The 17,226-nt window shown below is 38.1% G+C and overlaps 1 protein-coding gene across 1 annotated transcript; it reads right to left on the bottom strand.

Moving 5' to 3' along the window:
- Positions 1–1,141: 1,141 nt before the first annotated feature.
- Positions 1,142–16,021, bottom strand: LOC140227938 (voltage-gated hydrogen channel 1-like). Its single transcript, XM_072308322.1, has 6 exons — positions 15,902–16,021; positions 10,901–11,181; positions 5,175–5,342; positions 4,416–4,545; positions 2,165–2,332; positions 1,142–1,434 (listed from the first exon to the last, which is right to left on the bottom strand). The coding sequence occupies exons 2-6, from the start codon at positions 11,162–11,164 to the stop codon at positions 1,142–1,144; spliced, it is 1,023 nt and encodes a 340-aa protein (XP_072164423.1). The 5' UTR covers positions 11,165–11,181; positions 15,902–16,021.
- Positions 16,022–17,226: the final 1,205 nt, after the last annotated feature.

The raw sequence follows: 17,226 nt of genomic DNA, 5'->3' as shown, positions 1-17,226 counted from the left end.
ATTATTTGCGTAAATTTGTTATTAGGAGGATATGCATTATCATTATGGTTGGTCCCATATAGGGTAATATTCCACATAAATTCCACGACAAAATTCACCATTATTCTACTACACCTTCTTAGGGCTGTATGCATGGCAAAATGATAGATCAAGGAAATGTTTGAAAAGATCTGAATACCAAAGAAAAATGGTTTGCAATCTACGGTTATTTTGACTGACTAAAGTGATGTGACCTGCATAGGGTTACTCTGCCTTACCAGCGGGATACAATCTACACTGTGGGTCATTCTGACTGACCATTGGTATGTTATCTACCTCCAAGTGTCATTCTGACTATAACCAGTGGAATGCAATTTACCTTCAGTCATTCTGATCAACAAGTATGATGCAATCTACATAGAAGAGTCATTCTGACTGATCAGTGGGATATGATCTACTAGAGTCATTCTGACCAGTGAGATGTGATCTACATCTAGAGTCATTCTGATGGACAAGTACGATGCAATCTACCTAGAGTCATTCTGACTGACCAGTGAGATGCAATCTACCTTCTAGAGTCATTCTAACTGACCAGGGGGACGTGATTAGGAGCACTGGATGAAGGGGCTATGTGAATTTTTCTCTTGTGCAGATGCAGATTTTTTTTAATCTTATATCTGTGTGTCTTTGACAGGTTTATGTCTGCTTTTAACCCTCTCTATACATTGTACTTGTCTTTGTACAATGATCGACCACATCCCTATATACCAGCACTTTTTCTCTTTAATACTTTGTATGACTTATACAGTGAGAGTAAGAGAGGACTGAAATGATACTGTGACCCGTCGTCTGCCATACAGAAAACAATGTATAACAATACAACCACACATTCAAAACATCACATATCTTGCCCAAAGAGACTATTTTGTCAACTCGGGTCAGACACATAAGTCATGAGGGTAACATAGATGACATATATCCAAATCATCAATGTGGCAGAGTATATATTCGCATATTATATATCTTTTTTGCCCACAGGGGAAGATATGGTGGAATTAACAAACCGCAGTCACTCATCAAAATATTCTGTTCACATGGTCCACTTTCAAGGCAGGAAGATGCAGACAGGCTGCTGAGAAGGCCACTCCATCCCTCGCGGGGGCTAGGCCTGGGAAGATGTGTTGCTATGGAATTCTGCTTGGACGGTACCACCTTGCGTCATCTCGTCGCCAAGGGTGACGGATTCTCGTGGGGCTGGCTCCGGCTGCACCCCTTCTCTTGGTGGTTTTCCCTGGTCCATCTCCCCCTTCCTCTCCCCTACCCCATCCCTCTCCCCCGGTGGTTTGTCCTCGTCAGCCTCCACACCAAGTTGCAGCTTCTCAGATGCATTCACTTCCACCACCACATTGACTTGGTTCAGACTAATCTTGGGCTTCTCAGCTACATAATCATCCTCTGGGGAAAAAACATTAAAATATGAACAGAAAAACAAGGTTGGCAACTGCTGCTGAGTAAGCAACATAGGCCCTACTGATACAAAGGATAAAAAATATTAAAAATACAAAACAGGCAAAAATTGCATTCTGGTTTAAAATTGAATAGGAAAATCGTGCTACCATGTATGCAACAGTGGAACCTTGTTGTAACAAGTTTGGCTTTAGCAAGAGTCTGATGACAAGGTAATTTTGCAGGTTCCGTTCCTTTTGTATTCTAAGTGGAAATTTTGGCGATGTTGAATTTTTCGCGCATTTCGCGCAACCAGAAACTAGCGCGAAAATAAAAGCACGCGAATATTTTTGCCTGCCATATGTTCTAGTAGTTGAGGTCTTGATTATGCGGAATTAAAAACACGCGAAACTCTTCTTACCCTGCTGAGCGCGAAAAATTAATCGCGCGAAAATATCCACTTTTACAGTTGAGATATGTGAAATCAACTTTTTTTCTGCAGGTAAACACATGGCACATACCATTGCAAAGGGAGAGCTTCCTAATGGGAAAAGACATGCAAAATCACTTGTAGAGCAGAAATTATAGAGATGCATAGATTTTGGCTATGATATGCATACAAAATTATGATTATGAAACATGAATATTTTGGTCTGAGGATAGCAATTGTAAATAAAAGCAAAATCCAAGTCTCTTGTAAATCTGATTTCACTATATGCAATGATGAATCAGGTCTTACCTATTTTAATGCCGTGCTGGTTTAAAGTATTTCTCAAGATCTCAATCTCTTTCTCCTGAGCAGTGCAGTATTGTCGGAATTTCTCCAGCTCGTGTTCAATCTCCTCACATAAATGCTTTTGCTGCTCAATTTTCTTCTCTGCTTGCGTTTCCACCGACAGAATAACTCCTAAAGGGCAGATTTAGACAGCAGGAAAGAGATTATTTGCAAGTATTATATGGAATTAGAACAAGGAAAAGGATTCTGTTTGTTATTTCAATGAGCAGATTTTTTGTTTATTCTTATTTCATCTTGGTATCGATTCATGCAACATGTGTTTTTATGCCTCCGCCACGAAGTGGTGCCGGAGGCATTATGTTTTCGGGTTGTCCGTCCGTCCGTCCGTACGTCCGTACGTCTGTACGTCCGTACGTCCGTACGTACGTCCGTACGTACGTACGTACGTACGTCCGTACGTACGTCCGTCCGCTTTCGTTTACGCGATAACTTGAGTAATATTTACTGGAATTTTACCAAACTTGGTCCAAGTATGAAGTATGATGGGGCAATTATTTGATTAGATTTTGGGTGAAATCGGCTGAAGGTCAAAGGTCAAAGGTCAAGGTCAAATCATGAAATTGTATCCGTTTACGCGATAACAAGACTGGATGGAGCAAATTTCACCAAACTTTGTTGGAGGATGATGTATGATGGGACAATTACTTGATTAGTTTTTCAGTGAAATCGGACAGAGGTCAAAGGTCAAAAATCAAGGTCAAATCCTAAAATTTATCTGTTTACGTGATAACTCAAAACTGGATGAAGCAGCTTTCACCAAACTTGGTCCAAGGATGATGTATGATGGGACAATTAGTTGAGTAGATTTTAGTGACATTGGCAAGAGGTCAAAGGTCAAAAGGTCAAGGTCAAATGCTACAAATGTTGCAATTTCCCCCATATCTATGCAATGCCCGAAGGTATTTTCTTGAAACTTGGTGAGGACATGTACTACTGCGTAAAGATTCTCCAGGGAGAGTTTCATGTCATAAGGTCAAAGGTCAAAAGGTCAAAGGTTAGGTGAAAATGTTGCAATATTACTTTTCTCTCAAATGCTTCAATGTATCTTCGTGGAACTTGGTACATATGCATGTACTGTCTGGCAGGGATTATCTAGGGAATTTAGGGGTCATGGGTCAATAGTCAGGGGTCAAAGGTCAAGGTCAACTCCTCAAAATTTTACTATTTCCCTCATATACTAGTATATGCAATGCTTGCATTATTAGTTTCAAAACTTAATACATGCATTACCTAATGGAGATTCTCCGGGAAATTTCCAGCCAGAAGGTCAAAGGTTAAGGGTCAAAGGCCAGGTTTCAATGCCCCCCCCAAAAAAAAAAAAAAAATCTCTTTTGTACCATCATCACACTCTTTCTTCGTACCTTGAAAATTACTCATTGCATAAACTTTCCCAAAATTCCCCAAATATGTGTACCTGCACTCTTAGAAAATTATAGCAAACCCAGTTCAAGACATTTCTGACAAACCTGTCATTTCAATATTTTGCCAGTTATGTGAAACTGTCATGGATCACACGTTGTGAAGACATTGTACTATACGCCTATTGGGAGAATCATGCATTATGGCGGAGGCATCAGTCGCCATAGCGACATTTCTAGTATGTCCATATGGCATGATATACATCATGTTTCATTCAGTAAGTGATACTGAGACTGCTGTTCCATATGTTATGTCAGTTTGCTTGCTTATTGTTCAAGAAAGAACATTGAAATGATGAAAAGCAAACCTGGGCCCTGTCGCATGAAAAGATGCAATCAAGCACAAGTCAGGTATCAGCCAATCAGAACTGAGCTTTCAGAGACTTATGCTTGATGTTTGGACTTGGGGTTTGATCTCAACTTGAAATATGCAACAGGGCTCTGGTTTTTGGAAACATACATTTTTTAAGAGAGGCTCCAGCGGCCATCTTAACTTTGCTGTTGTCACAGGCAACTTGTATGTACACCAGGTCAGTGACAATTCTGAAGTGGAGGATGTGAGACCCACAACCCTTTGTGTGCTTTGAGTGCCGATTGGAACAGAAAATCCCATAGAATTGTACACACTGTCCAAAGTCTCTGGCACGGAAGGGTAAACTCTTTGAGTGCTGATGGCACAGAAATTCCCAGTGTTGATTTATACACACTGTCAAAAGTCTTTGGCACATGATAAAGGGTTGTATTGAAAGACAAGCCAGCTCTGGAATCTGACTCACCGTTGACGACTCTGACTATTCTCCAGAGTCGAAGGAGGACGATGAGCTGAGCAGCGGCAAATTCTTCCTCGTAGATCAGGGACAGGATGTCGAGTACGAATGAGACAATGATCACCAGGCCATCAAAGACCTGGATGTCGTACATACAAGCAACCAGGGTAGGATTTTGTCATTCAATGGGAAAGAAAGAAACAGTAACACATACAGCCAGGTTTAAAGATATTAAATCTGTCCTTCAAAATGTTGCGGGTATCCTGAAGATAAACTCGTGATTGATTTTTCCCTCTCCTTTTTGTTTTTTTCCAAAAAATATGTTGTACAATATGGCCCAACTATGCAGCCCTTCACTCTCACTTTGTTCTTGCTCAACGTATGCTCACAGCACTTTGGCATTGAGTGACAATTGACATGATTGATTTCAGATCAGTAATCAAACTACCAGTATTTGTAAATTTGTCATACAATAACGTTCTGATTTGATAGTATGCTATAAAATACAGTGAACTCCCGTTATAACGAACATGGTTATAACAAAATTCCGGTTACAACGAAGTAAAAATTCAGGTTGCAACATTTTCCACTCTGTGTATGTATTTTCATTGTTTATTTGTTCAGTTACAATGAAATTTTGACATAATGAAAGAAAACTGCCTGTCCCGAGGACTTCAGTATAACGCCAAACGGGAGTCTACTGTATACGACACATAGTGTGCCACAAGTGAGATGGCTGCCCAACAACTGTGTGACATTAAATATTACCTCAAGCTTGCTTCGGAAGAACTCCATCTGGAAGACAAGAATTTTGACGATGAGCTCCAGCATGAAAATGGAGAGGATGGTCAGACTGAAGTAGTGTAAGATGTGCACCGCCGACACTTCATTCTCCGGTGGTTTGGCCGTACCATTGACCTCACAATTTGACTCGGACTGGTGGTGTGAAGACAAACCAAGTAAAAAAAATCAGGTTTATTCACCCAGCTTTTGTGAAACAAACAACCACTATCATGATCATGGTCTCCAGATAGCCTATCTCCAAGGCTGTTTTTGTTTCTATCAGGGGCCCGTTTCATAAAACTTGTCATCAGTGACAAGTTGTCATAGATGTGACAAGCTACTGAAATTCTTGCATCTCATTGGCTGAGAGCAAATTTGTCATAGAAATGTAGCAGTTGTCACTGATGACAAGTTTTATGAAACGGGTCCCAGATCTCCTCCACCATTTACTTAAACACGTACATCAGTCTTAAATGAGACTAGTACATGTGACCACGCCCACCCCGGATCCACACCCACACTGATGTATAATACCAGTGTGTAAAAAAAAAAAAAAAAAAAAAAAAATGTGGCACTCTTGCAAACAATGATGCGCATTATCGGAGGGAAAATGTCTTACTCAACATTGATGTCATTAGCAAACTGAAGTGCATGATGGCAGAAACACAACTGGAATTCAATATTCATACTCCAACATTTTGTAACACAGGAACATCAAAACTGTGACATATTTTGATACTGTCATTATAAATGCAAATAATTTGTGTTACAATGTACATGATTGTTTACAGACTAAACACAATCAATATGTGGGGGGGGGGGGGGGGCTCAGTCACTTTCATAACCAAAATCTACCTATTGACTATAGTAAGATAAGGTAGAATACCAGCAATGTGCTGTGTGTATAACTTCTGTAATATACATGTATAAGCAGAGACAACTGCTTCATATAGCATGATTTGTATATATTTAACATGACATCGCTTTATGTTCAAATGCTCCATGTGAGGGATATCAGTGTGCTCTTTAGGAACTATCATGAGTCATACTTGCAACACAATCACCCCTCATAGAAGACAGATTGCCATTAACCCTGTATCAAATCCATGCGAAATTAGAAGACAAATCCAATGGTCGTCTTTGCTCATTCATTGATATCTTCCCTGTTTTTATATATTTCTGACTTGGAGGGTACACAGAATGTCACATCATGCTGATAAAATTACTGTAGGCTCTACAGGATAGGGGCGGATCCAGGAATTCCGTAAAGAGGGGGTTCCTTTACAAAATTAAAGGGGGGGGTATGCCCATTTTTTCGCTTTTATTTCTTTTGTTTTAACAAAAATGAAAGAGGTGCGCCCCCGCCTGGATCCACCACCGCAGGATGATCTTATTTCAGCTTTCAAGATCATCTTTGGGAAGTATCAACAGTTAAACTTGGTGAGACTTGCAAAAAAAGTAACACGAAGGATGGCATGAGAAAAAACATAGAAGAATTCAGGGAGCTCTTTGTGCAGCAATGGAAGAAGTTGTAATTGATCGGAAAGGTTTTTCAAAGTAGACAGATGTAATTCAGATCTTGAGACACTTTTGGAGAAAAAGACTGTGCACATATAACTGGCAAAGTGCTAGGTTGGATAGTAAAGTGTACTGTCTGAATTGTCATGAAATATCACTCTCCCATCTGTGAATTCAAACCGTACAGGTGTCTTCATAATACCGATGTGTGTCATTGCAATATCTCTCTCTTATCTGCTCATCATCACAGAAAACGGTTATGGCATGGTCTATGCCCATCAGTGCAATCACAAAACTGCAGTAGTTTGCCAGGTATTTGAGTGAAAACACCACATTAGTTTGGCCACAACACCAGGCACTACATCAATCACCATGTATAAATCATGTGACCATCCACAGCCAATCATAAGTGCACATAAACTGATGACCAAAAAGAGAAAAAAAAAAAAATGTGCATATAAGTTGGTTATATGTATACTTATTTTTATAGTCAGCTACAATGTATAGTTAGTGTGATATACATACATACTTTCAGTTTAGTTGCATCTGTGTTTATATTCGTATATTAATATGCCAATTTTGCAGTATGGACAGAGCTACCCTTTACATCAGCTTCAATGACAAATGACATGTCTTCCTTTGAAGCAATTTTTCTTCATTTTTCTCAAGACAGCAGAACCTTAATAACAGTAGACCAGTAAATGTATATTCATGCCTTTATCTTTTGTGACCTTCAGTGAATTATCATGACCTTTGATTTTCAGCAACTTGAGGGGGGTACATTCTGCACATCAAATGAAATGACATTCAAAAAGTAGTGAAATGTAGATTTTAAAAAATATTAGTGGACTTTTTCCTATTTTTACTGCAGTATTTACTAGCTTGAGCTTCACTCTCAACGATGAACAAATATTTGTGGATAGGTTTAATCACCTCAAATCCCTCCTAAACCGCAGAGTACACTGTACAAAGTACAGAGTACAATGCAATACTGGTGCTAGATGAGACCCTGGTTGACACTGCTGAAATGTAAACAAGACCACCACTCACTACTGTATATGTGATTTCAATCTTTACAATCATCTTGCTATAGCCACAATAATAATATCGGTGACAGTCTAAACGTGCATGAATTTTATCTAGTTAGCACTTGGTTTTCTTTTTCCGAGTATTGTCATCAAATACAAGTTGCCAACCCTTCTGAAGGTCTGGTTGCACACAACTTCTTTTCAATTTCAGATTAATGAACCTTTGGAACAACAAACCTCATTTCATTTTTGGACGAGTGAACGAACCTTCGCAATAATGAACATCATTTCTGCAGAGACTCCAACTCTCCCGCTTTTGACGGGAGATCTCCCGCCAAAAGCCCATTTTTGCAAAATCTCCCGTTCTCCCACTTGAGATTTAATTTCTCCTGCCTTGGCTCTGTGTCTCCTGCTTGAAATGATTTCTTACTTGTTGCCATCATATGTTAAAAAATAAGCCGTAGATAGCATGAGAGAGCATCTAGAACCCTAGAGCTTCCAGGGCCCTTAAGCAGCCCCTGGACCCAGGCCGCAAGGAACTTCACACTTTGCGAGTCTCCCGTTTGCTAGGAGTACAAAAATATGATAAAAGTATATTTGACTTTAACATGTATATTTCTCACAAATGTACTTTAATTATAGTGAGTATAACCATCCACCACTGTGCACTCATATATAGTGAAGTTAAGGATTAAAATGTGGTCACTGCCACTCAGAGTTAGCTGGAGCAATAGAATAATTTCAAACAATTCCATCAATACTTACACCATGACATTCTGTTTCACTCTCATCATGCTCCTGACAAGTTTGACATATTTAGTTTTACAAAAAAGGGAATATAAAAGAGACAGTAGCATTTATATATAATTCAACAGTGTAATAATGTGCACATCACATTTACAAATATGCTCATATCCATACCATCAATATACCTGACAGTGCTACAAATGCCTCTGGTAAGTATATCTGATTACTCAGATGCGTATACTGTCAAACTTGTGATGATTAAATACAACAGCAGCAGAAATTTTGAGTGAATCATCAAACTTCCTTATAACCATCAAGTCATTCTGTCATTGTTTCCTTCCGAGGAAAAGACACCGAGCGATGCAACCATGGGGTTTGGATGACATGATCTGTCATCCAGAGTCATTCACAAACTCGGGAAGTACAACTTGTAATGTGTGGTAACCATGACAAACAAAGTTCAGGCAAGAAAAAGAGCTTAGCTCTGCAGAATTTTGGTGTGTGTGTGTGTTTGTTTGTTGTTGTTGTTTTATGCTGTTGAAAAAAAAAAACTATTATGAACGAAGAACTGGAGACAGGCAACAATGAAACTAAAGTTAAAACTGAATTATGAGCCAGGTTTTAAGGATGACTCCATTCTAATTATAGTTTAGTAATGATGAACATATATTTTCTGTCATTATTGTTTCATTGCATTCTGTTCTGTTTTACTAAACTCTGTTCTATTCCATTACATTGTACTGTACTGTTTATACGCCATGTATTTTAGGACTCTGGACTTCCCAACAATTTTGCGAGTGGTTGTGGAGTAGAGAACTTAACAGAGAAATGTATGCACACACATCACATTCATGTCTGGGTAGGAGTTCATATTTTTGCATGTTTTTGAGTTTGTGAATAGCACCAGACTCTCAAAATTCGTGAAAATAAAAACCTCACAAAATATTTGGCATATACTGTATTCTATTCTATTCTATTCTATTCTACCCTATTCTATATCATTACATTCAATTCTATTCTATTCTATTCTATTCTATTCTATTCTATTCTATTCTATTCTATTCTATTCTATTCTATTCTATTCTATTCTATTCTATTCTATTCTATTCTATTCTATTCTATTCTATTCTGATAATCTAATCCAACTCAAGACTACATCATTCATGCTCTCCTCTTCTTTCACTGTAATATCAACATCTTTTAAAAGATCCAGGTGCATCCTTTGACAAAAGCGTTCAAATATATGTTGCCAGAACATTTCATTTCAAATGTGTTTAATAGAATACACCAACTACTTGTGCAGTGTGTATCTGAGTGTGTCTTAAATCTGTGCATGCCTGTGTGTGCACAGTTGAGACCTCTAACTCATCTTTCTTATTCTACATAGTGCGGCATATATACAAATGTGTGAGAATATACACCATGGGACATCATTCGGCTGGTTGCAGTGAAGCTTACATTATATCCAACAAGATACTATTTTTTCTTTCTTTATACTCCATGCTGCTTTTGGAAACTTTGGAAACTTTCCTATCTTCAGGCTCTCTTCTACAACTTGTATCATTCAAATATTATATTGTTAATAAACTTTGGACGATGTCAATCGAGTAACTGAAATATAACACTTACAATGATATACAACAGGCTGTATGAATATATCATGCATACATACATGCATATGTACATATACACACATGCATATGACTCTTTTTCAACACAATTCATGTGTAAACACCAAGAGACCAACACCATGAATACAAATTTGAAAATTTGCTTTGAGAAAGAAAAAAAAAGGGGGAACGTGCTGTAAGAATTTCAGTGGTGTAACAATGCAAACCCTTGTTGACCTACACTCATGCCCCCATAAACTGGCTAGCGAAAGTCTGATATTAAAAGTGCGCAAGAGATTCGGTTTAGATTTTCTAACTGTGCCAAAAAAGTAGCATGGCTTACATCGTGGGATTCTTCACTGAAATGGCCCAGAAGCTGTAAGAAATCATTTCAAACTTGTCAAAAAAGTAAGTATCTATCAATAAAACAATTACCAGCGTAAGTTTTCTCATGACAGCTCACACTGACCTACCTACTTGCTGCCAATATGATTGACTCATGATATAACACTTTGAGGATGTTCATATATGTTGTGTATATTGGTAATTTCTCATTAGAACTTTATGCGTTGCCTTCATTTCTCTGAGTTAAGATAAAGATACACATCATAGATCACTGGTGTGACAGAAAAACTCTGAATTTGAAAGTTCAATAATGAAATTCAACATAAGAAAGAAAAAGAAATTAGAATTAGTTTGGTCCAAATGAATTGTTTGTTTGCCCAGCAGTGGGGGGGGGGGGGGGGGGAATCTGAAATGACTAAATCCATTCATTCCAAGACACCAACTCTATCTGCAGCAAAGTTACCTCCAGCAGCTGAAAGTCCAGAACCAGCTCCGTGACGACGAGAACGCAGTCGAGAATGACCAGGACTAGGATGGCGATGTGGAAGGCCTGCGTGGTCATGATGTCGTGGAGGCGCTCTCGCAGCGACTGTGGCTCACCTCGGCCCTGGACGCCGCGGCCATCGCTGACCACGGAGTCACTGCTGTCATCCTTCACAATCACGCGCTGCGTGTCGGAGGCGGAGGAAGACTTCGTTGGGTCGCTGAGTCGTCGGAATCCAAACATGTCTGCATCACCGCCACCTAGGTTGGAGGACAGATTCAGAAATCATCATTGGTTTCAAGCCAATAGTATTGAAAACTCATCTGCACTTTGACTTAAAAATGCTCTTGTTTATATGTCATCATATCTCAGCACATTAGCTTTATGTACAGCAGTTCTCACAATAGAGGAAATCACATTCGTGGCAGATAAGACGATGTAAAGGAGGTTAGTCACACTTTCAGCAAAACTATGTAAAAACTCAAAACAGATTGCTCTATCTTCCAACATTTAAACAAAAAACTTTGCAAATACAATGAAAGAAAATGTCACAACTAATGACTACTGTAAAATGTTTACAAATTGAATTTTCGGATGAAAGAAAACCTCTTGAATGATGGGGAAGAGGGAATAATAAGAAATTTGAAAAAATATATATATCTTGCCATCTCCCAAACAAATTTGCATTTTGTGGCAGCAGCCACTACACAGTTATGTGTATCAATAAACCATGCCCAGCACACCTTAAGGATCGACCCATATCCATTTGGATGCGTCACTGCTTGGAGCTCTACAATTGTGGACTGATGGATTCGACAGCTGCCAAGGATTAGGTTACCTGTGACAACTTCTGTTGCATCAGCGTCACAGAATGCACACCACGAGATCTGCAAAGCGCTAATCTGGCTCGTGAGTGACATCATGGCTAGCTCTCTGATCGCATTTCTCCTGCCATTTAATTGGCAGATAGTTCACACGTTACTACTCTGGGAGCGCATGTGCACTATCCATGTTATGAAAAACAAGCAGCCATCAAAATGTTGCCCAACTTTTCGTTTCATTTCTAAGTTGACCTGAAGTATAAAATCGTGAGACATATCTTGGAAGGTGAAGACCTTTAAGGACGTGGACTGCAAAGTCAGCCACCAAATAGCCAAGGTATAATTTGTGATGCACAAAAAAAAAAGAGGTTGTCATGGCCTCACTACTATAACATGAAACATAAGCATCCATGTTAAAACCTATTTCAATATAAGGTCCGGATCAACTTGTCATCGACTACTTCTTCTGCCCTTTGTACCTTGCTATTTTAGCTCTAGTTTCATCATTAGTACTTTGTGTCCCATCTCCATTGCAAAACAAATTTACATTGGTATTCTTTTTGGAATCCACGGTTACAATTAGCTTTGCTTTTGCGGTTCCTTCATATTTCACATGTTATAGAGAATTGTCTTTTATATGCTGACACACTTTCTAGCCATGAACCGCTTTATAGAGTATTTTGTATCTTGCTTGGTTTTGAGGCTTTGTTTTGTTATGTTTTGTTTTGTTTTGTTTTGTTTTGTTTTTTGCTTAGTATATAGTCAAGTGAAATATACTTTATGAAGAAATGGAGCCTTTGTGGATTGGCATGCGATAGAGTTATGCAAGCACAAATCAAGTATTGCAAACTTTAGCTCAATAGAGCATGAAACGATTAGCTTTTGTGTCATAATTCTATAGGTGGGTCACTACAAAATCCAAGATGGGGGATTTTCACAAAATCTTCATAAATGACCAGGGGTTCAAAGCACAATGCAAAATGAAACATACAATATTCTGGACTGAGACCAGTAAAAAGCGAATGTCTTCAGAATATTCTGCTGGTGGGTTACTTATTGCCCATTAGGCATTTGAGAGAAATTGAATACCTGTGACAAATGTTAACCTAAAAGTGTAGTTTGAACAATTAGCTGCACTTTTTTCTTTTTACTCTTACTCGCCATAGTATCCATCTGTAGCATTCGATCTGCTGCATGACAGAAGTGGGTGGTGGATTTGAAAGACACTCTATCCCATCTTTTCAAGGCTCACAAGACACACATATATAGCAGCCCCCCTGCCCTAGCGACCCATTTCTGAATGATGATTAGTATATGTTGACTAGCTGGGGGAATATGTCAGAAAATATCGTCCTCTGCAGATATTGCACATATCTCTTTCACTCCTATACCTTACAGCCATACCCAGGTTACATATATCCTTGAATCCTGTTGAAGGCAAGCTAAAATATCCCCACATGAACTGCATGCTGATAGATTTCAAGGGTAGTACCGCCGATACCGCCGACCGCCGTACCCCCGACAATAAATATTATATAAATATTGCTGGTATGCGAATTCCACAAGTAGTACCCTCTATCATCATGCCAACACTCTTGACTCTTGACTAAGGTTTCTTTCATCTTGTCTCAACAATTTTATGACAAGATGTGTTTACAAGGTTGAATCCTGTTGCCCTTGTGCATACTTATTTATTCATTTATTCACGAGTTTACTTTAAAAAAAAAAAACGAGGTAAGTCTCGTTCAAGCCAGAGGCCTGCTTTTCAAGAGAGCCGTGTAATTGTACAGATACATTTTGCATATATTATGATAAAATTATACAGTGAATGAAGTAGAATACAACAAATGAGAATTCAAAATAAGAAAGATTAAAGAAATAGACATAGTCAAAACCTTACACAAGCGCATATACTCATGCGCTCATGCACATCATACACACACAGACACGCAGATGCACACACAAGCATACGGACACAGACACATCTGTCTTGAAAAAATATCCATAATAGTAAATAATGCGTTTCATTCATGTTACAATATACACTACAGCCAAATAAACTTAGTGAAACATAAATCTAATCTGCCTTTTGAATGCTGACAGTGATGGACACGTTTGTACAGTACGTGGTAGATTGTTGTATAAAGAGCATGCTATGTACGAAAAGGAGCGTTTCTTATAGTCTGTACGCGGGTGTGGAATGAATACTGCATAACATTCCATATAGAAAAGCTGTTCAACAGAACACTGAGAAATTTTTGATTATCTACGGGGAGAAAGAGACTAAAATTAGCACAAACCACCATTAGAACAAACTCCCTTTCAAACAAGGAATATATATTGCAAAGTGTAACATCATGTATTTCACCATAGTTTGTTGGGTTTTTGTTTTTGTTTTTGATTTCTGTGAAGACATTCAATAGTATGAAATCCCTTATTTAATGCCTGCATTTAATGATTTCTTTTATAATTTTGCCTAAATGTATATTATTCAAAGCAACCAAGCAGACACAATTTAAAAAAATATATATTATAAGCAATAATAATGCCAACTATGTGGAAGTAGTACTGATGAATAGATACCCTTTTATATTTACTTTGCACATTATCACTGATATGCATCTTCAAGTAATAATCAAATTTTGAATATTTCTGATTGCTGCATAGCTGTACTTTCAAAAGTGCTGTAGATGTAAACACTGTTTGATTCTTTTATTCAAAAGAAAAATACATGTTTCCATTTGTATGCAATCAAATATGACAGGCTGCTATGCACCAGATCTATACAAACACGGAAAATAACATTAGAATGGTAACAAAAGGTAAAACAGTGCAACAAGTGGAAAGTTGGAACCAAACATGAACTGCTGTATTGCAAACGTAAACAGTAGCAGCGTCAAAGAATTCCTAAAGAAATTTGGTCTGATTCGCCACCATATACACAGACTCGGTGGATGTGAAGCATCTTATCTGCTGAGATAGAAGTCCAAATCATGAGGGGGTAAAGTGCAATTACATGCCCGAGGGATATCTTCAAACAACGACTGTTTAATGGGGGGTGTTTTCAGAATGGATGATACGCCTACCACTCATCAAGACCATAGCAGGCATGTCAGACATTGATTTGCCTGCCTATTGGTAGGATATATGTATGCCACCGACACAAAACACTGAATTGTTTTGCTACATGAAGTATGGAGAAACATACAGAGAGAGAGATACACATGGATATATGCTTTCAAACATTAGTAAAAACAAACCCTAGCTAATACAGACCTCCCAAACTTTCTAACATAAAATAGGGATTATTTGGCCCAAAAGCAGGAAAGAGCAGCTCCCATATGTAGCAACATTATCACGAAAAATAAGAAACTCCTATTGAAAAAAAGGCTGGGAATGCATGGTCAAAATTCAGGTTCTTTACTTGATACATATTCAGAATGGTTTTTTTTTTTTGGGGGGGGGAGGAGAGTCTGCTAGTGTTCAGGAATATGTGGAGTGAACATGTTAGAATGAGAAGACATGAATGACATTTGCTCATCACCAAACCTTCATAATCATAAATATATTGAGTGATATTATATTATAATTGCCCTTTATAATAACGTGCCATAATCATATCTTTTTTTTTTTCTTAGATCTTTAATATTACAGCAGGATCTATAAATTCTGGATTTGTTGTTCTTCATCTTCAGGTTGTTAAGAATAAAGCAAAGCGCATTATTTCACATTTTGATTTATAGTCAACTCTTCAATTTAACAGTTAGTGGTAGAACAATTTTTTTTTTTTTGACGGATGGGCTACTGGTTTTTATTTTTGTTTATCACTTTTGCTTTACATTCATATCAGAGTAAAGAAGATCCCTGCTCATTGTAGGAAACAGTGCCTTGATTACATTATTAAAGCAATGTGTGGAAAGTGTGTTACACTTTGAAAAATTAAGCACTTATAACAGCACCTTTCAATGTTCTGCAAAACAAAACAAAACAAAATATACTTTGCAACAGCATGCTTTAATGCAACAATAAATGCTGAGGTTAACAATGAAATCTTCTCCAAAATTATCAATGCAAACATTTCACTTGCAGAAGAAAGATTTACACATATGATATGCATTCATAACATACAAAAACAAATATAATGAAATATAATGCTCACCACATATGTTTGCACGAGAAATATATACCGTAAGCCAAAGCTGAACTATTCCTTTACACGCTCAACGTACAGTTATAGATGGGTGTCTTGTTCTGTTTGCAGCGTTGAAATAAATCATTGTTCATCACATCACACCAAACAAATCACAACACGGCAAACCGAGAGGATATTAGCTCCCCTTCTCTTCTCTCTCCAACCATGCTAGCTGCAACCCTGGGACACTGATCGAAGGATTTGAGTCCTCGACAAGCCGGAATCTCTCCCCTCGCCTCCTCGCAATGACTAAGCCGCTGGTTATCCCACCTCGACTGATGGCCCGAAAGAAGAAGAAATAAGGGGGAGGAAAGAGCAAGGCGCGGGGTGCTATCAATAACACAAACCATGCTGTTCTTGATTCCAGACCCATGTCTTTGTCCAATACAATAAGTAATCACACCGAGTCTCAGTTTAAACTAGCTAATTTTCATTCGTGATGTGTGCGGAAGGGCTCATAGCCCTGTGTCACATTTAGAATCAAGAGGTCTATTAATCAAGTATTGTAAATGTTTACACTTCTTAAATGCAATATGATATACACAATTGCAGTGTGGTTCAAATACTAGATACAAGACCAGTGTTCAGAAAGCAAGACTATGCATAAAGTGTGATCAGCAGGCACTGTAGAATTTAGGGGCATGTGAACATGTACTGGTTTGCTTAGGCCTAGTTACTCATCAATTTGTTAACAGAAAGGGTCATACTCGGTGAATTTGACCTGAAAGAGATAGACATACCAGTATTCATTATTTGTCTTAAATTCTAGTATGTGCTACTTCTACTACTAGTATTACTGCAGCTGCTGCTGCTGCTGCAAAGTATATGCTCTATGATATAGTTATAAAAATTTCAATTACTAACTTCTTTATCACTGCTAAAGATTGATTGTATATTCACAGCAACTTCAGAGAAAAAAAAAAACACTAAAAGGTAATCTCACAAAGCTACAAGGTTAGTCAATCCAAATGATCAATCCTAGTACTAAGATTACAATAGGCCTATATACCTTATGTGTACACTGGAAAAGACAATTGTGTTACCGTACTGCAAATGCTTTCAAAAAGATATTAGTAATTAAAAGGCAGTAAAGTAAGATGATAGTCCACCCAAGTACCAGCTTTCTGCCATCAAATAATGCATTTCATGTATACACTTAGAACAGTAAAAATTCAAATTTTGCCTCATAATTCCTATGTATCACAATTGTAATTTATAATGATTCTGAATTTAGCTACAGACAATCGGCCATGAAGCATAATTTGTAGCTAGTATCCATGGTACTTTCTTCC

This window comes from Diadema setosum, chromosome 4 (genome assembly GCF_964275005.1).
Source record: "Diadema setosum chromosome 4, eeDiaSeto1, whole genome shotgun sequence".
Taxonomy (NCBI): Eukaryota; Metazoa; Echinodermata; class Echinoidea; order Diadematoida; family Diadematidae; genus Diadema; species Diadema setosum.
Note: the sequence above shows the minus strand (reverse complement) of the source record. Positions and strands in the feature narration are given on the sequence as shown.

Bases quoted from the DNA above. Each gene is read 5' to 3' on its own strand.
- LOC140227938 (XM_072308322.1), bottom strand. From the start codon at position 11,164: ATGTTTGGATTCCGACGACTCAGCGACCCAACGAAGTCTTCCTCCGCC. The intron at 5,343-10,900 runs GTAACTTTGCTG...TCACACCACCAG, and splicing joins TGGACTTTCAGCTGCTGGAG to TCCGAGTCAAATTGTGAGGT. The intron at 2,333-4,415 runs GTGAGTCAGATT...TCTGCCCTTTAG, and splicing joins AATAGTCAGAGTCGTCAACG to GAGTTATTCTGTCGGTGGAA.